At 36.8% G+C, this 24,901-nt stretch overlaps 2 protein-coding genes and 1 pseudogene across 2 annotated transcripts; 1 reads left to right on the top strand and 2 right to left on the bottom strand.

Annotated features, from left to right (window-relative positions):
- Window positions 1-584: 584 nt before the first annotated feature.
- Window positions 585-6,159, bottom strand: LOC125663461 (uncharacterized; annotated as a pseudogene).
- Window positions 6,160-7,122: 963 nt separating this feature from the next.
- On the top strand, window positions 7,123-9,034 carry LOC125663357 (neuromedin-K receptor-like). The gene has a single exon (XM_048895649.2). It carries the CDS (start codon window positions 7,175-7,177, stop codon window positions 8,081-8,083), a length of 909 nt encoding a protein of 302 aa, XP_048751606.2. The 5' UTR covers window positions 7,123-7,174; the 3' UTR covers window positions 8,084-9,034.
- Window positions 9,035-17,194: 8,160 nt separating this feature from the next.
- Window positions 17,195-23,990, bottom strand: LOC125663313 (uncharacterized). The gene is made up of 2 exons (XM_048895608.2): window positions 23,756-23,990; window positions 17,195-19,720 (listed from the first exon to the last, which is right to left on the bottom strand). Exon 2 carries the CDS (start codon window positions 19,703-19,705, stop codon window positions 17,411-17,413), a length of 2,295 nt encoding a protein of 764 aa, XP_048751565.2. The 5' UTR covers window positions 19,706-19,720; window positions 23,756-23,990; the 3' UTR covers window positions 17,195-17,410.
- Window positions 23,991-24,901: the final 911 nt, after the last annotated feature.

Raw genomic sequence — 24,901 nt, 5'->3', positions numbered from 1 at the left:
TATCTCCGATACATCCTGTAACATGGTATAGGTTTTATCTCAGATTTACCCTGTAACATGGTAAATGTTTTATCTCCGATTTATCCTGTAATATGGTAAATGTTTTATCTAAGATTTATCCTGTAATATGGTAAATGTTTTATCTAAGATTTATCCTGTAATATGGTAAATGTTTTATCTCAGATTTATCCTGTAACATGGTAAATGTTTTATCTAAGATTTATCCTGTAATATGGTAAATGTTTTATCTCAGATTTATCCTGTAACACGGTGTATGTTATATCTCCCGCTGAATAAAACAGATGAGGATTTATAAAGAAATGTTTATTGCGGTACATCAATAGAATAGATATACATGTATGCTAATACAGCAATCACACAATACTTAATTCAACATCAAGGAATTTGAACATGTTATATAATCGAAATCAATCTAAAATTACAAAATGAAACATCAATTTCCCATACGCTAGGCAAAGTGTGCTGATCCAAATTTTATTTCCAAGTAATACATTTACCCAATTGTTTGAAATGTCTTCTAAAGGCATTTCAATGACATTTTCATTAAGATATTGCTTCCCACTTCATAGAAAATGAAAGGTTTTCGTTCAACAAATAAAGCACAAATAAAGGGGGATACGATAGTAAACGGTACATTCAATGTAAATAGATTTACTTGTCTGATTCACTGATTTACTGCATATCTTTAATCTGACGATCCCCTACCATGGGCAATCACGTGGACGCATATTTCTCAGTCCAGGGGCTCCGATTTCACTCCAGTGGTTCCTTGGACATTCTGGATGCCAATCCCGCACTTTTTCTCGGCATCGTCCTTGACGGTGGAACATTCGTCTGTACTGGCGCTCAGAATCGCGACCACGGTATTGTTTGAACTCTTTATGACAATGTCGTATTCCGAATGGCTCATCTTCCTGGCAGCCGGTGCTATACTGGTTGAAAAATCTGCCAAGTTTCCGTGCCAGTTTCCGGGGTTTTATTTTCATGTCGCCATTTATTCCAACCGTCAAAGTGAGAATCCCAAAGTCGTGTTCTTCGTCTCCATTCTTTTTGCAGAGAGCAGTGGTTTCATCACGCATAGAACGCTGGCATTCTTTCGCCCTGCGTCTTCCTCGACATTTCCCTTCCAGGAGACCTCCATTTCCCCCAGTGTCTTCCTGATCTTCAGTGGAGTCTTCTTGTAATCCGGTTGCTCCGTCTGACTCGTCCTTTCTTCTGGGCCTTCTGAGGCACGTTTTATTTGCCTTCTCGGAAGTGGTATTCTCATCTGTTACATCATCTTTGTCAACACCTTTTCTATACTTGCATGCTCTCTTTCTTTCTCTTTTTTCACATACATCCCGTTCCTTTCGTTCTTCGATTTTGCCATCGTCGATGGTCATAGTTTCGACAAGTTCGGATATTTCAGGTTCTCTGTCTTGCTTTTGATGGGTACTTGAAGTGTCAATCATCATTGCTCTTCGTCTGTAACTTTTGCAACGTCTTCCAAAACATTTTCTCTCTAAACCCGCATTTGATTCGCAGTCATGCTGTTGCATACCCTTTAGAGTCATCTTCAGCAAGATTTTCCCCATTTGTTGTCTATGTCGCCTGCAACTTCTCTTACCAGCCGGCATTCTAATTGTTTCTGGTTTTCTTTCCCTTTCTTGTGGAGGAACTGATGCAGAACGCCTGCATCTTGTTCCTTTTCCGGGCATCGTCTTCCCGCAATCTGCATGGTTTATTCCGTAAACATGAGTGGGTGGGACCGACTTTGCTCGATTTCATCCCTCGATTTTCCCGATTTCTCATGCGAGAACGGCAGTTTTCATAAGTCATGAGCTCGCTGTCCAATGTCTGCCTTAAATATCGACGGTGACACCTTTGACTTCCCTTCTCATCTCTACCCCAGCGGTGTCCAGCATTTTCGGGGCATTCACCATCTGAGATCGGATATTGATCTCCATTGTTGCATCTTAAAGCCCTTTTCTGTTGTCTACCATAACCACATCCAGAGCGATGTCCACGGATGTTTTTCCCAGGTTTATCAAACCCATCAACATTTTCTCGAAGCATGCGCTTCCACATCCTTCTTTCAGATGGTTGTTGCTCACGCATCTCTCTTTGGTATCTTCTGCGCCTCATGAATGGTGCTGGACTCAACAATCTCTGACCTCGGCCAAATCTCTCCAGACCGCAGCGACGTTCCCATCTTCTAGGTCGACATTCCTCAGCAGTCAACTCAGTCTACAACCAAACAAAATCGAACTAATATATGTACTAACAGTTTACCGTAATATGCGTATTCAACACTAAATATTTAAATTTTAAGTGTTTTGTGAGTCGCCACAGCAGTTGATATATAATGTATATACATGTATACATATAATGTGTAATATATATATTTTTGGATCAGCTCTTTGGACGAATAAGGCATGGCCTAATTCGCTCCACTTTTAGCATTGATTGGCAAGCCTAAAGGCCAAAAACATGTAGTCTGCGTTGTAAATACGTTTGTAGATTAATGTAGTTGTAGTGCTAGATGTATTTATATGCAGTTTTTGTTATTATGCTCTGTTGATATTGACCACATTATGTAATTGTTTTCGTTTGTCCTGAAGAAGGGACGGGTCGTCCCGAAAATTTGACAATCTCGTTGTTCGTGTCGTTGGTCATTTTAGTGCTTTGTATAATTTTTTGTATTTGACCTTGTATCCATGTTGTGGATCCGACACTTTGAGGTATCGGGTGTTGTTGGAACTTTAGTGCTTTTATATATATATATATATATATATATAAATTAGATGAAATTTACAGCTGGATAGTCTTACCTTTATAGCGTCGGGATCGTTATCGAATTCCACTTTTCTCCCCGCTAAGATGTTAGAACAATCTATGAATTAAAGATAAAATGCATGTATTATATAGAACAAAAATACTATTCAGGCTTCCTATCATATTGACGCTAAATCTTCTTGAAAGAGATCTTAATATAAATCTTATGATAAATACTGTCATAATTAGTTTTCAAACCTTTTAATCTCTGAATGAAGATTCTCAGAGACTCATCGCTAATGGTCTTAGTCGCCTCTTGGAATTCCTCGTCAGTCGATATCACGACTAGGTCATTTTCATCATCTGCAATGATATGTATATAGTACTTTAAATAAATGTTTAAATACATCGGTCAATGGTTGAGGAGAACATCGTAACAGCTGTAGCTTTGAAATTAATAAAATTTAACCAAAATAATCAAGACAGTATGGGCACAAAGGAGGCCAAGTGTAAACACAAGTGCCTGATCCGAACGATTACCGCGTTCTGAACCAGTGTAAGTGGGACCGCCCTTCTCCCTGTCTCCAGCGCCACCTGGTTTTGTATTTTACCAGACTGTGGCCTCCCTCGCTTGAACGAGGTGGAGGTGAGACTAGCCTTGACAGGCCATAACCTACGGTTGTTACCATATTTGCACAACTACACTCTAAATTACAAAATACCTATATGTAAACGTCAAATCTATAAACATTCATGTCTATACCAGCTCTTATAAATTAGTTGAAATCCCCTCCTGTTGAAATCAAATGAAGTGACACGAAGCAATTACCTCAACATCGTTAACCGATTGATTCCCTATTGCTTTGAACTGTCCACACACCTAACATCGATCTTTATGTTTTGCTGAAGTAAACTCATCGCTTTATGTAATGTGTACAATATCAAATTCAAAGATGCCGAAATTCACGAGGTGAAGGAATAATTGTTATAAAATATATGTCACATAGGGTGAGCTATAATTGATACTCTCAATCGAATAAACAAACCAATTAACGAATCAAAACTATCGTACTGAAACGAATTTGGTATTATCTCTGTGTGATAAATATATTCCTATACATTCCTTTATTTGAGTTAAAGTTGTGAATCCAGAAGTGGATTGAAAGTTATTGATACAATGACCAATCAAATGGCTAGATTTTAGCCAATCATAATGCCCAGTCACTATCCAATCAGCTTGAAGCTTTAGGTTATAAATACTGTGAAACCAAGTCAGTCTACACACATCTGGACCAAGAAGAACATCGATTAAAAGAGAAAGCTTAACAACGGTAAGGTATAGACGTGACTGAATAAGTCTTTCCTATACAAAGTCATTAATAATATAACTTTATTAAATACTTTACATAGGAATCAGTGCTCCCACTGGACCAGAATTCCCTTTCGCCACTTTTTCGGGGAGTGGTGCGGCACAAATAATCACATGCTTTACAATTATTTCCATCATATTATATATTATTTTATTCATTACACTTATTTTAGCATTTTGAATCAGTTACATTACTTAATCATATCCAGCTACCATACTTAAACATTTCTTTCTGAAATAATAAGAAGTTGATTTGTTTGATAAATTCTATTATGGAAATCAAACTTCAGATAATAAATCATATAAATATGAACTTCATGATGCTACACCCCTCAGTGAAAACATTGTGTACATTGGCCGAAATGCAGATGTCACAAAACATCAAGCCCAATTTAGAGTCGTATCTCAACCATTCCCTATTAAATTTCCGTTTTTGTATGGAAGATTTTGCAATTTGGAGAGAATCAGATGTTTGAGCAGGTGGGGTTGACTGTAAAGCCAAACATAATTTTTTTTTTAATTTTAGACGGACTAGGGTCAGAAGCTACAAGTTTAGTGTCAAAATAGAATGGGGTGCATAGTCTTATGAGATTAGCATTTTTATACTGTTGCGCACCGAACTTCAAAGAAAATTATTTATTAAAATTGCTATGTCCATATCAATGGTGACCGACCGCATTGTTTATGAAATATTCGAACTAAAATCAAACACATCAAAATCAAAATCTTGTAATCAACAAGTTTGGCCGCAAAAACAAACAATTGATGTATTCATATACATGTATACATTATACACAATAATACGGCCAATTTAATTACCGGTCGGTTCCCTGGTTAAGAATTGACATTAATGTGGAGATGAATACGACTTTAAATGTTAAACAATTGACCACAGCAGGGTAAACAGCTGTCCGATGTACTTTATTACATAATCACCGACTTTTTTGCAGCCATAAATTACCTGAGGCTGTGACGCGAGATTTCCGGTCGAACGCATTGACTGAATAAACAGATTTTGACTGCATAAACAAACAAGCGATAATGTGTCACTGACAAAGGATTAAAAATACAATTTATTGCAAAAAGGGATTTTCGCCACTTTCAATTTTTTTTCGCCATTTTTGAAAAAAATTCGCCATTGGCGAAAATGGCGAAGCCCAGCTCGAGCACTGATAGGAATGATACATTGTTCACCTTTACCCTTACTTCCGCTACATTATTCTCATTTATACAGATTGAGTCAAATTGAGCAAAGACTAACATTGAGCAATATTGAGTAATTGAAGTGAGTCATTTTGAGTTGATCAAATTTTGCTATAATTGTACGTGATTTCATTGTTCTTTGTAAAATAGCTAATCATTTGAACTGATCATTGTCTCAAATCATTTTACTGCCAATCGCTTTTCAATATCTCGGTATGAAGCCGATAGGACCCACATCGCTGATCAATATTTTGAGCAAATAGCTCAGTCTAAATTGAGAAACCACGGTTGCACGCTACAGTACTATCCTAATACTTTTATTCTAAGTATTCTTGTTTACTTACTCAGTTTCATGAAAATCGAAATCATGTTGATACGAAATCATGTTGAATCATGTTGATACGAAATCATGTTGAATATTGTATTCAATTGCTTATCCAACCAGCTAAAAATGTAACGACTCATCCAGTGCATTGTTGATAACAACGCCGTTATCTTATGAATATGGATGAATCGAGGAATGTAACGTACCAGTAATTGGGGGTAATCTTCGCATATATAGCACAAAATGTAATTGAAAAGGCTTCAAAAACTGTTTACAATCATACACATGTAATATCTATAATAAAAACAACTCAGATTTCTTGATTTTCTGCCTGCAAATTTCCGCCGCTAGGATCCCCGTGTATATACAGGAACGCCCATTGCAGCGGCAGCATAAGACAGTGGCTATAAATAGCCACCGCCTAAAAACCACGGCGGTGGTCTAGAAGTTAAAGCGTTCGCCCCGCATACGAAAAGTCGGGGTTCGAATGCCGGCCGCAACATACCTAAGTTGTCACAAGTTCCATCGTCAAATACTCGCCACCAGGTGTAAATGTAACGGGTCCTCAGAGATGACCTTAAAAACGGATGTCCCGTGTCAAAGTAGGTGTGGTATGCCACGGAACCCTCACTGTTCAATGGCCGTAAGCGCCGAGCAAAGGCCTAAATTTGAAGCCTTTTACCGGTATTAGTGACGTCTCCATCTGAGTGAAAAAATTCTCGAGAAAGACGTTAAACAATAAATCAATCAATCCATATTACAAAATATCTCGCAACACAAATGATCATACCAATATCGACCTATCCAGGTTATGATGGCCAATATGACAAACTGTATTGAAACAATATATAAATTTAATTTCAGTCATCTCTCATATCTACTGAAGATGTATGTTTAACGTATAGCTACCAGTGGCATAGCTAGGTGTGAAATATTTGTAAGCACGTGCTTACAATGTAGCTACGCCACTGGTTACGTACTATACAAATATATTTTGATTCATATTTAAACAATGAACGTACAATAAAGAATGATAACTCTGATTAGCAACGTAGAGATTAGAAAATCAATGCAATTAATAGGTGTAATTATATACTGGATATTTCAACTAGCATATCTACCTGCATTTCAATTAATATGGGTTGATCGATTACATCACTTTCGAATCATTCAACCATAGAAAGTGCGTGGCGAATTGCACACAGAGGGGTGAGAAAAGCTCAATTCAAACACACAAAAAAAACCAACTGGATGTCAAGTAGAAAATCCAAATAGGCATAAAAATACAAGGTCACAAAACATCTTATACCTTAATCTCCTGATCAAGATGCTACCATGTTGAAAACTTCGTTTGTTTAAATAGACTCAACTTACGAGTTACATGGTGTCCCTTTTACAGGAAACAGGAAATTTGCAAACAGTATCTACTATATACCAGCCACCGTATGGTATATCACTTAGATCTAATAGCGAACGTTTCAACACACTTGCAGACGAGCGTGATGAAGTCTAACGCGAGTAACGTAGGAGAAATGGAAGATTTTCTTATGAATGTGGAATTTCAGTGGATTGATGAAATGAAGCGGTCGATAGCGTTAGTAAATTGGACCTATATTCCGTGCTTTGTCATCGTCATGCTGGGGCTCCTTGGAAATTTACTAACAATCTGTAAAATCGTTTTGGATAAATCATTACACACACCAACATATACGGCAATTGGATTCCTAGCTTTCTCCGATATCATGAGCCTCATATTTTCCGCATTAAGCTGGTTCACGAATATACGGACATATTTAATTGCAACTCATTACCATGATCAGACATTTTTGAACACACAGGACATGTTCTATATATTGGAGCTGATGGTTTACCACGTCTCACTGTGTCAGATTATCCTCTTAGTCGTATTACGATTTGGATTAACAGTGAATCCCATCGAATGCAAGATCCATGCTTCAACTTCATTAATACTGATTGCGTCCGCTGCGATTTGGATATACAATGCTTGCGTGTGGTTTACATTTCGAGTTGTTTTCAAAACTCTTGTCCGCGAAAACCGAAACCAATTCTTGAAATGGGCAGCAATTGTTGAAGTGGCTGTTCGCTGTCTTGCCATGCTTGTTACTCTATCTATCATGGCTATTCTGCATTATCTAAAAATGAGAGCCATAAAGACATCCTCTGTGAAATGCAATGTTAAACGACGAATGAACCAAATTGTGGCCATTATCGTAGTTATCTTGGCATTTTACGGCATTTCGTATTTACTAGCAACTATTGTAATGTTTGTGTCTGATAGAACAGTTACAGCTTATTTCAGTACTTTCCATCAAATTATAGGCTTTGTGCACTTTTCTAGCAACCCGTTTGTCTATTTTATATTTGCTTTTGTTTGTAAGAAAAAGTCGTAGTTATATGATAACAGAATAAGATGTAGTTCTGATTTTGTTTAGTCCCACTGAATTAGAACACCTATAACTCATTTGTTAAAAAAATTGGTTAAATTGTAGAACTCTATCTAAACAAGTGGGTAGTAGTGTTGTTAAAAATGCATCATGTACAAAACCACTTGAAAATTCTCAAGTGCATTTGGTGTTAACGACTTTTTCAATATTTTTGCCTTTTTATGTAGAATTTTCCGGTAAAGATGGATCACCCTTTCTGTTTCAGAATTCCTATCGGCCACTCTAGGTACAACACAAATAAACCCGTAACGTTTCTCAGTTGTATGAGAAAGATTTTCGCCACTGGTAGTATTTATATGAATGTTTTTAACAGTTTTGTAGACGAAATGGAACTTTGAAGTGAAATACTAATAGGATGTAGGAAAGAGTATTGTACCACTGATAATTAGTTTATTATTGACCTTTAGAGTAAATATACTCTAAATAACAAAAAGAAATTGTACTGTGCATTTACAGATTTCAAGCAAGCATTCGATACTGTTTGGAGAGATACGCTTTGGACCAATATTTTGAAGAGCGGTATAAATGGTATTTGCTGTACCGTTAGAAGCGATATAAAAACACGAAGAGGATCTTAGCGAATGATGCATTTTACATGGGAGATTTTTTTAATGTGTTTTCTCTAAACTTCCTCGATATACATCTTGTAGCACTTGCAAGTTTTTTGAGGGTCATCCGCTGATTTCAAAATGATTTAGTTTAAGTTCCGCTGCAATTGTAATCGGATACATCTAATATAGAAATCTAAAAAGGACATTTCATACATTCATAATATTTTTTTAATTCTCTTAAGTCCATCTGCATAAATGACAGAATTGTTAATGTGTTTTTCAAAGTGAGTATTCAAAATGAATGGTTTCTTAATATTGTTTTTTAATAAAACATTTCAAATCACAATATCCGTGTGTTTCTTTGAAAATAGTTCAGAATATTTGAAAGTTTAGTGGTCGATGCTTTGCATTAAAATTATCTTGTTTATAATGCATTATACACGGTACTATTCATGACACATCGGGTTGGGAAACATACCCTACCCAGGGACTGAAATGACGAGGGTGGAGAAGAACTACCACTGTATAGAAATGGTGATGTTACCATTTCTTGTTTTTGAGATACATCTCTCACTTTTGTATTCAGAACGTATTGTACATATTCATGACACATCGGGTTCGGAAACATCGAATTACCCTACCCCGGGGACTGAAATTTCGAGGGTGGTGTCCTAGCCCTCAACTAACAGCACTATGAGAAATGGTGGTAGTACAGTGCCATATAGCACAAAATGAGAGGTATTAAATATTTTCATGATGTAATTCATCACATCATAATACCTGTAAAACAAAATAGTACCACTGCCATTTTCACAGTGGCGCTAGATGACCGCTAGGACATCACCCTAAGACTTTCAGTCCCCGGGGTAAGGGTCTTGGATATTTCCAAACATGACCTTCATTCAGTATCTTTCTATCACACACTAAGGATAAACCCAGGACTTGGAATCGGAAATTAGCATTGGTTTCATCACAGGATATTCACATTTCCAATGTTTTACCTTCGATATCTTTTACTGATTGAAATGATTTCCTCCTGAATGTGAATGATGTGCGTATGAATGAAAGGCAAAGATAACGAATAGTGATCAATCTCACAAGGAATACAATATAAGGAGTTGGGCATACACGTACCCCTGAACATACCAGAGGTGGGATTAGTTGCCTAGGAGAAGTAAGCATCACCTGTCAACCGGTCACACCCGCCCTATGTCTTGATCAGGTAAACAGAGTAATCTTGATAGTGCAACTACTTTAACAGCTGAGAATTATTTAACAGAAATGAAATTAAGATATGAATATAAAAAATAAATTTCATTTTTGAAAATACTTGAAGGCATGGATGGCAACGATTCACGCCATCATATTTTTCGTGAAGCGCTTCATGAAGTATGCTGGTGTAAAGCGCCGTAGTTAATGCCTTTATGTATTTTCAAAAATGAAATTTTTTTTCTTAAATTGATGAAACAAAAGTATATTGATATTTGTATCCGTTTTTGTCTGAATTATACGTATTGAATAATTTGTCATTTCTGAATAGTGAACGTTTAAATGTCAATATATGAAACATTAATGAGAGGTTTTCAAAAAAAAAAAAAAAAAAAAAGATAACGTATTATTATGGTAAAATTGTTATTTTCCTCTGCACATCATCTCTTTCCAAAATCACGTAAAGCACATTTGTGATCTACTCCACTTGTGCAATTATCACTGGATAATTTCAGTCCTTCCTATGGGACACAAAAATGGCTGTTATCATTAGCCTTTCTACTAATGAAATGATGACACACTCTAATCAATAGATGACACTCATAATTAAAGCAAGTCGTATCTTTGTGAGGAAAGTCTGAGATGAAAGAGGATCAGTCACATTTTAAACGGCCTGTTCACACCCAGTTAATAATCTGAAATAAAGTAGTCAGAGGATGTGAGTTCAGAGAGAAAATCTATAGAGTGCTCTCAGCATTTGTGAAATGGTCTTCTGACAATCACAACATTATCAACATTATTCATGATCAGATGGGAAACACGAAATTACATTTGTTCGATATTGCCTTGTTTATATTATTGTTAACCTAAATGAATTTAAATATTTAATGGGTCCCACGCACTATGAATTCTAAAGCAGATTTTCTGAGGACAATAGTCAATGCGGATGATTGGTCCGTGTCTGTAGAACTATTTGAGTTTGGGGCCTACATGCGATATACTTTTTGCCAATAAAAAGAATGACTAATTGTCCATTTTTTCTCTCGATTTTGGATACCCATGTCCATAGGCGTTGGTGCATTTACAATCAGTTGGGATGGGGTTAATGGTTGAATCATAACTTCAATTCCTCTTATAGCTAAAGTTATCAGATACACAAGACATTGCAATAGTTACGGGACTTTAGTAATGATAGCATGATGTTCGGTCAGCTTTTGGTCACTTAGAAGTTTATGAAAGCACTAGTTTAAATTTACCGAGTAATAAGAAATAAGTACGATATTCCAAAAAGATTGGGAGATCAAATTTCATATGATACCGCTTTGTGTATACTATTTTCGGACAAGAATATTAATTTCATAATTACATTTATTTTTGCAGACCTTTAAGCAAGACATTGATATGCTCCTCGAAGCCTTAGCTGAGAAAGCTTATTCACTTCCCGATCCTCAACTAGAAAGTCTACCAACAGGAACTGATGAATGTTATTCAGTGCATTAGGGGATGGAAGTCCTGGGCCTTTGCTGGTGGCTTCTCTGGAGAACAAATTCTCTCAGCTAAGGCCTTTCACGTGGCTTGCAATTTTGGCACAGTCCAGTCGATCATCCAGCCCAGGTGTGAATGCGTTTTATTCATGAAAGTTTTGTTGGTGTGAATTCTCCGACGGAGTCAGAGCTTGTGAAAAATACGTTTGAAGGAATAGGGAGAAGACTTAGTGTACCGATCAGCAAACAGGGTCAGTTACACAAGAACTCTTATATAGATACACGAGCTGGTAAAGAACAATACCTCTATGTTTGGTATGTTACGCAGGGTTTTCCACATTAATAACGTTTTCCATCTTAAGGAAGGGAATGTTATTATCCATGATACTTACATGAGAGATTTTGTAATCTGATGAGGCAAATTCACAAATTTCTACATGAGAAGAAAAACAAAATCTTGATTTGACCTTCAACTCGACATACATAGATATATCGACGACGTTTTATTTATAATAATGCTCACTTTCATTCGTTTGTTTGTTTTACGTCCCGTCGAGAATTGTTCACTCAGTTGTCGGTGAAGTAACACAGATTTAGACCTATCCTTTGCGCTTACGGCCGTAGCAGTGATGTTTCCTTAACGTGCCAACGGCTGCCGCGACACGAGACCTCCGTCGTTGATTAAGGTCATATCCTAAAGACCAGGCCGTGATTCTCACTTCTAAATGTCGAGCGTTTGGCGAAGGAGCAATCACTACAATGTTTACGTCTTTGGATTTTAGGTTGGGCTCGGCCATGGTACGAGTGGGGCTCAAAATCACGACCTCCCGGTCACGAAGCGAACGCTTTACCACGTAGTTACCGCTTCAGTAATACGTCGATTCATATATCACAGTGAGCGCGAAATAACAGACATGACAGAGACTTCTACTTCTGCTTTATATTTGGATATTTTATTGAACGTGGACGTGGACGGCAAACTAGCAACTCAATTTTATGACAAACGGGATGATTTCAGTTTCTCCATCGACAGCTTCTTATCATCATACTTTCATGTAAAATACTCGAATCTGATTGGTCGAGAAGCATTTGAACAAACATATTATTACCCTCTGAGAACAGAAAGCACGCGCTCCAGGGTGATAATATCTAGCAACGGGTAACAGTACTTGGCAACGGGGGATATTATAAAAATTATCACATGCGTCAAATTTATACTCCTACGGTCGCCGTAGATTGTTAGACGACGTCGTTTGAGCGTTTATAATAAACAACTGCGTCGATATACGTAATATCGCATGACCGTGATTGATCAAATGCCAACAGAGTAAGTTGTTCTGCTTTGCTGTTTGTATAACATTCAGTATAATAAAACAAATATTGCATGTAGTTGAGGGTAACATTGAGCATTTTCACTCCGAGAAAATCATCTTCAACCTACGCCTCGGTTGAAAATGGTTTTCTCGGGGTGAAAATTTTAAATGTTACCCTCAACTACATGCACTATTTATATATTATCACCTGCACATATGGTTTATCTCACAACTGATTTGATATTCGAGAGCATGTTTTGGCTATGATAAATTCTTAAATCAAGGCAGGCTACTGACAAATAAGTAGATGTTACAGGGGTTTCAACAGTCCCGTTTAAAGTCAGCATTTCACCAATTCTATGGTCATTATAACTATCTAAGTCGCAAATGTTGTATGTGTTTCATAGAAATTGTTAGGCCGTTCTTTACACACTGATTTTCACTATGGATTACTCTGTTTACTTGATCTAGATATTGGCCCCCCGGCGGGTGTGGTCGGTCACCAGGATATGTTTACTCATCCTAAGTACCTGATCCCTCCTCTAATATGCCAAGGGGTCCGTGTTTGTCCTTCTCTAGCTTTTTGTATTCTTTTTGGGATTCATGAGATTGATCACTGTTCGTTATCTTTACTTGTTCACTTCCGACCCTACCCGGGGTTGAACTTGCGATCTTCGGAACAAATCTCCTAGCAAAGTGTGAACAGCGAGATCTCTCGAGTGATTTCATAATCGTTGATCTGCTATTAAGGTCAAATGGGAAAGTGTGATTGAGATTAATTTTATGAGAGGAACCAGTCGTGTCAAGGGGTTGAACATGGTCAGTCTCGGTTTCTTTTCCTCTGGTCATCTTTCTGGTTACAACACAGACGTTTTCATTATCGTAAGCTACATGTACATTAGAAGTGGTTTTCCAACAAGTTACGAGATCTGGTACAACTTTGTCATCAGCTACGTATAAATGACTAGCAACATGAAAAGGCCTTGAACAGGAAGAGTAGGTCGAATACGTACGATAACTTGTCCAGTAATTAAATCTGATTTCATATAAATTATATGCAGGGGGACATCAATGACGCCTAGCTCAACCCCCTGTAATAAAACTGGTCCACCAGCAGAAGACTGCTCAAACAATGACAACACATTCTCAAACAACAAAGTATGGGCAGCACCAGTGTATCTCAAAATTTAAACAGATTTAACTTTACTAGAGCCATTGAGTGAAACAAATTACGGAGACAAAAATGGCTTATAATCACCCATAGAATCAACAGAATTAGACTTAGAACCCTGCTCATCAGGAACGTGAGAACTCAGGCTTTCCTATCATTTCGAAACGCTGTACAAACATGTGGCTGTGGTTTGTCAGGTAACTTTAAGCTTAAAATATTCACTAATCAGATGAACTTTTTTTTTAAAAAATTAAGTACAAGTAGGAAGCGATCCTACAGTAAAGGAACCTTTTAAACGTCCAGATCTTGGACCGAAAGTAGAAACCACAGCAAGGTGGAGACAGGGGACTTGAGGAAAGGGAAGTCTGAAACCCCAACGCTTCCTTTTAATCAGAGTAACTTTCAGCTAAACTACTAGTCTGAGATGTATCGTAAAACTTCCTTTTATAAGAGAGAGTGTGTGTAAACATCTAAAATAATGGCTGTGTCCTCAAGAGGTCTCATGCTCTTCTTTCTAAATATGTTCTTATTTCTTGATGAACATATTCTTTAAACTCTTCTACTAAGATGAGTTGACGGAAGTCTTTGAAATTTCCATTGATCTACATGTATATCTCAAAACTTGATGAAATAAATATTCTTTTTCTCTGGTAAATTCAATATTGATTGAATTGTCAATTTTTTGTTTATTTTTTTTTTAACTTTTGTCTGTATGCTTCGGGTGTTAAATCATACGCTTTCAAGCTAATGACCTTATCCTTGTCATAGTCATCCCAGCGCTGAGTATACATTCAGCCGTTTTGATCAGTACACTTTGTAACAAAGTTGACCAAACAGTTCGCGACCATTTCATCTTATCTTATTTATCTTATTGTTGTTTTCCGCCACACTCAACAATTTTACAGTTATCTGGTGGCGCCCATTTTATTGGTGGAAGAGAGAACCCAGATACAATGTACCTGGGAAGAGACCACCGACCTTCCGCAACTAAACTGGGAAACTTCCTCACTAGAGGACCTGTGATTTTGAGCGCGATGCTCTAACCATTCGATCACGGAGGCCCCCTTTCAAATTTATTGCGACTTTCTCAATTCCACCATTCACAACCGTTACTTTGGGAGAGTCGCTAAAAAGAAAGAGGGAGTCACTTTAAAACGCCAGGGGAAGTCGGTAATCGCCGCTTGGAATTCGGTCGCTAAGGTCTAGAATCTGGTCTCTGTCACAGATGTCAATGAAGTACAGATATATTGCTGAACATTTAATGAATCAAAATGTAGGCAATTTCATACATTAAAGGAATTTGATTAGAATTGTATATTGTCTCTTTTAAATCATGTAACAGGTATTGTTTACTTTGATTGGCTAATTCAGATATTGATTTCGTATTTAGAATTCGCCTTCAAGACTTCTGTATAACCGTTTTGGAATTTCTTCAAACGTTACACCTTTTAGTAATCTACTATGAAATTCTTGGCTTTCTCTGATTGGCGTTTCCCATTCTTCACATGGATGGTGACTGCCATCATGCTTGAGGGTTTGGTGGGGAATTGATGACACCTGAAAGATACTAGAAATCGCTACCGAAGCCGAAATAACAATTATTTTCACACCCGGAACCCTAAACTGTGTTTTTCGTAGACTCGAAGAGAAGGTAGAGAAGGTATAAACAAGGACTAGTAACTAAATGTCTATCAATTTCTAGTATCCAATCTGAAGTTTAGTTTCTCCTGATTGACAAGGGTTCATAGACCAGGTAACTTTGAAGGCGGTGCTCATTTTCTCGGTCTTTAACAAGTGTGGTATGTACAAACATTTAAAGATTAAAGCTTGAACGTATTGTCATACATATTGTAAGCTCTTAAACGAAAGTTTAGGGCTGATTGATATCTTCAGTGCTTTATAGACTTCCGATCTTCGAGAGGGAAAATTACGGTGCGCGAAATTAACATAAACGCAAATAATTGAAGATGTTATTTGAAATTACTTGAAGATATCTTTAATTCGATTATTGCATGCAATAATTCAATTGATGTGCGCATCAATCCAATTTTTCCCCTCATCAATTGAATAATCGCGACCAATACTATTACTGCTCGCAATAATTGAATTGATGTACACATCAAATTAATTATTGAATTGATGCACTCATCAAATCAATCATTGATCACATCAACTGAATCGATGCGCGCATCAATGTGGTGAAATTATTGCTCGCAAAATTTAATTTGGAGTTTTTTGGATTTTATTATCTCGTCAATTCAATTAAATATATATTTAATCATTTGCAACGATTTTGTAAATGGAATTAATGCACGCATCAATTCTTCTTAGAGAAAAATAATTCAATTAAAGAGATCATCATTTCAATTCTTGATATGTTGAATTGAATCTTCAATTGAAAATATTCGTAAGATCCCTTAAAACATCCTAAGGTGTCCTTTTAATGGTTTCTGATTTTCAGAAAGTCCGTTCGTGTCTTATGATGTTATTTAAAGATTCCATGTAAAGAAAATGCTCCAGAGTGTCCTGAAAGAGTTGCAGGGCATAGTTTGCTATGACGTAGGATTTTCATTTGAGGACGTCAGACTATGATTTGTCACTGATATCCGTAATATCCCAGCTCGACGTACCGTATAAGTGGTATTGTTTAAATGAGACACTCTGTTAGCGAATTTTCCATAAATTATGTGTATACTTGTATATATTTAGCAAGAGGTAATTTCAGCGATTTTATTATTCCTAGAAAGATATAGCTATTACCTACGATCTGGAATAAAATTAATCAGCGATATTAAGTTTTAGCGATCTCAACACTGTCACTAACAATGCCGAAATAAAACCTCGCTAAAAATTATGCTTATACGGGTTCATAGAGAGCTTATCAGTGCTAAACCTCACTTCAAATATTTGAAATTGAGTTATATGGATAATATATTTTGTTGTTTATTTTGAAGGACATGACCAGCAGTACATAAAAGGAAAGGACACACTCATGAATTGTTACACATGCGCACATCTCCTTATGAAGCAGGAAGTGCAGTTTGCTGATCACGTCAATAAACCACTACCAGCCGGCATCCGATAGAAATCCGACCAATTAGGTTTTGGGGACGTTGGCTATAATTTGAGTTTATTATATCAAAGTCCTACATCTTACGTGGGGAAAGTTATCGAGACCCGAAACATACGTCTTCTTGTATAGGTTCCTTTTTTTTTTTTTTTATTCTGAGAAGCACTAATTTATTATAGCACATTTCATATGATATACAATGACTCGACACTCAGAACAAAAATAAGGAAACATGAAATACTAAAAACAAAACGAAACAACTGTTGACTAGTATTCAAACTGCAATAAAACATTATATGAGAAATTTAAGCATTATCCATTCGAAAGCCTATTTTATAGCCGTAAAAATATAAGAATTAGGTCCCTCTTTCTTAACAACTATATTCATTGCATAAGGTACCACAGTCTCTTATTTTACATGCATGTAAAACCAATGACAATTTATCCAGTTTATGTGACTACTGCTAGAAATCTCTTACAATGAAAACTCAAGTGTAAAGGACGCCAAGGACTCCTCATCTTCAATGGATTTCCTTTTGAGATTGACGTGGTCTATGTTGGTCTCGTCCGACAACATCGTTCTCCAGGTTCCCTTCAGGTAATCATTAGAGTGAATGGAGTTCCCTGGAATGTACAGGGTCTGTCGTCTGGGAATTTTAAAGGCTGTCAAGTGAAGTTCGTCTCTGTCTATTTTCCCTAATATGAAGAATCCAGAATCATCGTCCAGCGGGCAGTCAATATGCGAGAACCCGTGTCTTTCCAATCCGGCTCCTCCATTCTTTTTCTCGACATAATCAGCTAGGTAATCATTTTTGTAAGTAAAGTCTTGCACAGCATGGCGATATGGAATGAAAACCTTTTCTAATTTGCAATCAGCAAAAGTACACCCATAGTATCCCAAAAGTTCAGTAGTGGCAATATCTGCTTCTATATTACCACTAAAGTCATGCGGAAAAATTAGGTTTCCGGATGTGTCAGGAATATTGCTTGATTCCCACGACACTCCCTTTACAATGGTCATCTTTGGTAACAATTTGGGCAAGTCCCTGAAGAAAGCGAGATCTTCTAGTTTATATTCCCCAGGCACGATGTCTTCCACGATTCCACTGCCACCTGTCATCACATCATGCCCGTTTTCTCCCTGCCTTTTGAAGGACTCAAATTTTTGCCAACGTTTTTCAATTCTATCTCTAAGAACTTGGGGATCGAATGATTCAAATCGCGACTTCAATTGAGCTTCAAGCGTTTCATTTGAATCTTGAAATACGCCAATTTCGTCGAGAAATGACATACACTGGATATCTTGTAACGAGAGTTCGTCTTTACAAGCTTTATCAAAAGTTGATAAAATTTGGTCGAGGCTTATCGAAAGATGTCGGTCTTGCAAAAACTCTGAAAATTCTTTGAAATTGATTGTTCCACTGCCATCTTTATCAGCATTTGCGAAGGCTTTCAGTAGAACAGAATTTTCCTGACTTAGAATATTTTCCAGAAAATAGTCATAAAATTCATCAAACATAATATTTCCGTCACCATTTATATCTATATTTCTAAAGATTTCTCTGCTTTCTGATTTACTCAGGTCCAATCCAAATTCTTTCAGTGCCGAAGAAAATTCACTTTCATCTAAGTATCCGTTTCCATTTTCATCAAGCTCCAGGAAAACAGCTTTGATTTTTTCTCTTTCGCTATTCACAGAGTTCAATCGAAGTAAGTTTCCTTTATTGACGTTTGTCTGTGACTCGTTTTTCTCTCGTTCCTTCTCTTTCTTACGTTCATTTCGTTTGGTTGTGGAGAGAATGAAAGACTTTTCACGTTCTCTCGAGCGATTGGCATTTATCGACTCCGAGTGTTTAGGGCCATGAGCTTTCAAAATTGTGTAAAGAGGACTTGTGTCATTTTTATAATGTTTGAGTGCATCATTAAGAGCAGATATCCACAAATTCATTTCCTTTTCCTCTTCAGTTGCAATGTGGCATTCAAAGCCTTCACTATTTGATAGGTGTATCACAGGTTTCATCATTTTTCTCTCGGCTTTAGCTACATGAATACCTGTTTCTTCAGAGATGTAAAACACGCCTTTTGTGTTCATGACTGCATCTTCAGAGATATTTTTTCTAGAAAACTGTAGTTTGCCAGGGGTCAAGGTGACCCATTTTCTTGACCATAACGACCAATTGAATCTCCGTTTGCTTCTCATATAAACCCACCCGCTTTTTATGACTTCTTTCACCAGCCATTCATGAATTTCCTTTAATGGTTGACTGATTGATTTGGCATTGAAAATATTCTCAAGATAACTGAGAAAATTCTGAAATGTTAGATCGCCTCCACGTGGAAGCTCCTTACTATTTACATACGCAGAAAATTTCTTCATTGCCCATTCAGCATCTTGCTGTGATATCACAGGAGGGTAGGATTCTTCATCGGTGAGTCTGTTGAAAATTTGCCATAGTTTGAACACATCAGATTCGGTGAACAGTCGTCTCGAATAGCTTCCTTTACATATACGCCAGCATACAATCTCAAGTCTGTCTTGTATTTCTTTTTTCGAACTCCTCTTGTCGCGTTTAGAAATTATGAAGTCTTTCAGTTCAGAAAATGTTACAATATCGCTCAACTCTGAGGAAATTTCTTTTTTAGTGTAGTAGAAACAATTGTAGGCTTTCACAATGGAGAAAGCCTTTAATATGGTTGACTTTTGTAACGAAGATCCTCCACATTTTGTTTGTGCAATCTGCAAAACGCACGCTAGCTGCTCTCCAGGCATTGCAATGTGCTGAACCTAGTCCATTAAAGAACATATCATAGTACAGTAATATATATTAAATAAAACATGAACATGTGTAGAGATATTTTACATGTTTGCTTTTTAGCTCACCTGAACTGAAAGCTCAAATAAGCTATTCTGATAACTTTTTATCTGTCGTCTGTCTGTGTGTCTGTATAAATAAACTTTTCACTTTTTCATCTCCTCTCCAGAACCACTAAGTCAATTTCAATCAAACTTGGTACAAATCATTCATGAGTAAAGGGGATTAAACTTTGTTCAAATAAAGAATTATGCCCCTTCAAAGGGGGGATAATCACGAAAATGCAAACATAGGGTAAGATTATTAAAAAATCTTAGCAACAACTACTGGGCCCGAAAAGCTTCTGGACCGCTGCGGTGTTCTAGAGGTAGAGAGTTCGCCCCGCATGCGGAAGGTCGGGGTTCGAATCCCGGCTGCAACAGACCTAAGTCGTTAAAACAGGTAGTGACAGTTCCATCGCCAAACGCTCGGCATCAGGTGTGAATGTCACGGGTCCTCGGAGATTACCTTACAAACGGATGCTCTGTGTCACAGTAGGTGTGGCACGCTAAAGAACTCTCACTGTTCAATGGCCGTAAGAGCCGAACAAAGGCCTATATTTGAAGCCCTTCACCATTCTTGGTGACGTCTCCATTTGTGTGAAAAATTCTCAAAAGGGACGTGAAACAATATGCAATCAATCAATCAAATGACATTCAAGTTTGTTAAAATCAGTGTCCCCGGGGGTAGGGTGGGGCTACAATAAGGGATGAAAGTTTTATACACAAATATATAGGGAAAATCTTTTAAAGTCCTCTTCTCAAAAACCACTCGGTCAGAAAAGTTCAAATTTACATGACACTTTCTGACATAGCGCAGATTCAAGTTTGTTAAAATCATGGCCTCCGGGGGTACGGTGGGGCCACAATAGGGGATCAAAATTTTACATCGAAATATATACGGATAACTCCGTTTACCTGATCAGGATATAGGGCTCACGGCGGGTGTGGCCGGTCGACAGGGGATGTCTACTCCTCCTAGGCACCTGATCCCACCTCTGGTATATCCAGGGGTCCGTGTTTGCCCAAGTATCTATTTTGTATTGATTATAGGAGTTATGAGATTGATCACTAAATGTTTAGTGCACGCTATCCTTTAATTGGGGCGAAAGATTTACCATCTTGTTACACCTCCTCCCTCATCGAAACATGTTTGTTTTCTCCAGAATATAAGTTGAAATTTTAGAATAGTTAGATTCAATAGCAATCAAATAATTTACACATCTAAAACAAAATTTGCAGTCTAGAGGGGTATATACATGTATGAAAGGTGAAGATAACGAACAGTGACTTTGTAACCGGGATGTCGTGAGTTCGAGCCCCGTTCATGTTATGGCCGCGTCAAATATAAGACATTAGAATAGGTAGTGATTGTTCCTTCGCCATTTAGAAGTGAGAATCACGGGTTTTTAGGATATGACCTTTAAAAAACCGGATGTCCCGTGTCCCGGCAGGCGTTGGTACGATAAAGGATCCTCACTGCTACGGTCCTGAGTGCTAAGCATTGGTTTAAATTTGGGGTACTTCACCTACAGCTGGTGACGTTTCAATATAAGTGAAAACAAAAATACAATATATTGCGGGTGTGACCGGTCGACAAAGGATGCTTACTCCTCCCAGGCACCTGATCCCACTTCTGGTATGGCCAGGGGTCCGTGTTTGCTCTACTCTTAATTTATTATTCTTTATGAGAGTTGTGAGATTGATCACTGTTCGATATCTTCACTTTTTCATGTTACCTCTCTCATAACAATATTTTTCACTCGCAAATGAAACTGTATTTCTGTTATTGTCATTAGGCTAACGTAAAACATTTATTGACTACTTGTTAGTCCTCTACCGAAGGTTTGCGCTCCGTCCATTTGTCTGTCTGTCTGTCCGTCAGTCCTGCAAATCAGTTTTCAGGATTTTTTATGTGCTTGCAGATATTCATTTGATATTTGGTACATTGCTTAGCCATAACAAGTTACAGATCAAGATGAATTTCGTCTCGGTCCGTTGATTTTTCTCTAAGTTATGGCCCTTGGACTTAGAAAAATAGCATGAATTATTAGTTTTCCGGACTTGTTTACGATGTGCTTGCAGATATTCATTTGATATTTGTTACATTGCTTTACCTTAACAAGTTACAGATCAAGTTAGAATTTTGTCTCAGTCCATTGATTTTTCATAAAGTTATGGCCCTTGGTTAAAAAAAAAATAACATGAATTTTCAGTTTTCTGGACTTTTTTTTTTAATGTGCTTACAGATATTCGATTGATATTTAGTACATCATGATGATTGCTTTGCCATAATAATCGATTTTGAAGTTTTCCTGGTCTAGTTTTTGTACCTGAATAGTAGTTGATTTCCAACCATTCCCATCTTAGTTTCCCAATCTTCCCGTTTACCATTACCTTGGTCGCATAATGAACTTCGAATATTGTTGCGGTCCAATAAGTTTTACCTCCGGTAGGGGACTATGCATTGCTATGCAATACTCTCAGAATGCTTGTTTATTTATGTACATGTATCAGTTTGTTAACGTTAGTTGTGAGAGAAAACTGAGGGCATATTTTCGTCTAGGAAAACACGTTCCGGTTTTACATGAAGTATGACTTTGATTTGTTGAAAGAAATAGCTGCTGTAAATACCTTCTCAGGGGATTCAGCCGAACGATATTTGTCAGAGTGCAATAGATAGTTGATGTAATACCGGTTTTCCTGCTACCGTGGGTATGTATAATTTCTACGAATGCTAATAAGTTTGTTTTGGCATAAATAGCCAGTAAATTATGTGGTAAGAAGCACCCTACAAAATTATTTTATATTACTGGAAGTTGGACTTAAATTAAGGCCGATTTGTGACAGTTTATTATCGAGTGTGAATTCAGCTCGGCAGTAAATAAACAATCGGACCCTGTTTTGCAAACTTTGATTAGGCCTACTGTAAGTTGATAGTTATTTCATTGATATCGTTTTCTGTAAATGAATTGTTAAATTTTTGGATTATTTGTGATTGATTTCTACTGGTCGCAGGTTTATTCCGACCCATAACAGTGTGTACTGGTAGTGTTAGAAAAAATTATTTTCAGTTTATTTGATGACTCCATCAAGACTGCCAAAACATGTTATTTGGTTAAAGCAATGTACAGCGAGGCATAGTGTATAGCAGTAGTATCAGGAGAGACGGTAACGGAAGACGCGAAATTTTTAAATTTTTTCATGAACATTACTACGAAAAATTATCAATGATCACGTGATGAAAGAGATTCTATTTATATTCAGCTCAGTGTGCGCAAATCAAGAAGTGATTTTCTGTGGAAATTAAAATGTACAATGTACATGTAATTAAATTTATATGTTATCATTAGTTTTCTCGTATTTGTAAGTCTTAAAGCAACAAATTAAAGAACTATCTATTTCAGGTAGTTCATTACACTGAATTTTTATTTAATGGCTGGTTAAAACACCGTTTATGAAGTATGATTTCACCATCAGAAGAGTGATACAAGCTCTCAAGTATTTTATATGATTTTTGTAATTCATCTCTGAATGATAAAAAAGGTGTTTTGTTTTCGAATAAGATAACCTAAAGTCCAAGTTTTGCTGTGAGATGTCTCCCTTTTTTCTTAGTTAAAAAGCTATCGTTTTTATGTTAAAAAGATATCTAGCTTTAAGAGATATCTATTTATATGTCTCTCTAAATTAAAGAATATATCTCTTCGTTAAAGATATATTTCTCTTAAACTTTTTTAAATAAATAGAAAAACGGATCGCCATACCTTATAGTTATTTGACAATAACATGTCATTAGTAGCAAGAGTCCAAGAATTTCGGACGAGGCTTTAAAACCAGGGGTCCTTTGTCATAGAAACGGTCGCATAGTGATTAAGAGCGCATAGCATAGTTACATATATTCAAAACTTCAATTAAAACAATATTTCCATTGTAGTAAAAATAGATTATAATTCTTTTCATGCATCTTACCTGTAATCGCCTTCACCTCAATGCCTTAATTTCAGTTTATTGACTGAGTGTGAACTCGTATTTTAAGCTGTGGATGATGCTCTTTAACTTCATAACTCTCACAAGGATACGCCTTTGTTTTGAATTATGAATGTGATTGATGTGTTTATTTCAATTAGGCGTGAATTTAATAACGATGTGGCTCTGGTTTCCCGATCTACCCTTTTTTTAAATACCTGACCCTAATCTTTAAGCTTGGGATCAGGATGACATTATCGTCATTGATTTACCCTGCCCTTCGTGATCCCAAAGTTGATGAAAAAAGTTGAAATTGAAGATGACAAAAAGTACGGTCAGGGATTTAAGAATACCTTCTCAGGGTCCAGTCTCAATTTTTCTCTATGTATTGAACGATTACGTAAAATTACCTCTCTCTCTCTCTCTCTCTCTCTCTCTCTCTCTCTCTCTCTCTCTCATACAAGTGATATGGCCCCGTTGTTTATAGATCTTCTTTTATATCGTTTAATTAAGGGGCGAGATCAAAAGATCGATGTCAAATAAAAATCTAAATTCAAATAGTTAGGGGGAGGGGGATAAAATTTCTCGTAAGTTTCTGTCATCCGACATCGATTACAAATTAGTGGAAAAAGAAAGAAGACAAGCTACTGTTAAAAACCACATGATAATATTACATTTTAATGAACATTTAATAGTTTTGATACATGTATACACTTTTATTTGTGAGTAAATAGTAGAAAAGGTATGCAGAGCGTTATTCATAATCGTGTGTTTTTACTTGTTAATTGAGTAGGTTCAACATTCCCCATATTTAGTTTTAAAGGGGTCTTGGTGAAAACTAAGTGAATTTAGTTTTTTGTCAGACATTGAACTTTTGATCTCGCCCCTAACAGAGTATTGCATTCACGATTCATTTTTTAAACCAAAGGAAATTCTTTAATTCCGACTTTCCTCCATTTATCTTTAATGGTAATAGCCGATATAATTAAAAGTAACTAATTTTTAAAAGATTTTCACTTACTAAATCAATTTGAGTTATTAGGTAAGGATTTTAATTTGTTTCATATGTAGAAAAAAAATATTTTTTCAATGCTTTTTGAGTGGAAACTGTGTACTTTGTTTGAAGATTCTAATCACCAGAATATTGTA

The sequence above is a fragment of the Ostrea edulis genome, chromosome 1, assembly GCF_947568905.1.
Source record: "Ostrea edulis chromosome 1, xbOstEdul1.1, whole genome shotgun sequence".
Taxonomy (NCBI): Eukaryota; Metazoa; Mollusca; class Bivalvia; order Ostreida; family Ostreidae; genus Ostrea; species Ostrea edulis.
This window is presented reverse-complemented; position numbering and strand designations above follow the sequence as displayed.

Bases quoted from the DNA above. Each gene is read 5' to 3' on its own strand.
- LOC125663357 (XM_048895649.2), top strand. From the start codon at position 7,175: ATGAAGTCTAACGCGAGTAACGTAGGAGAAATGGAAGATTTTCTTATG.
- LOC125663313 (XM_048895608.2), bottom strand. From the start codon at position 19,705: ATGCCTGGAGAGCAGCTAGCGTGCGTTTTGCAGATTGCACAAACAAAA.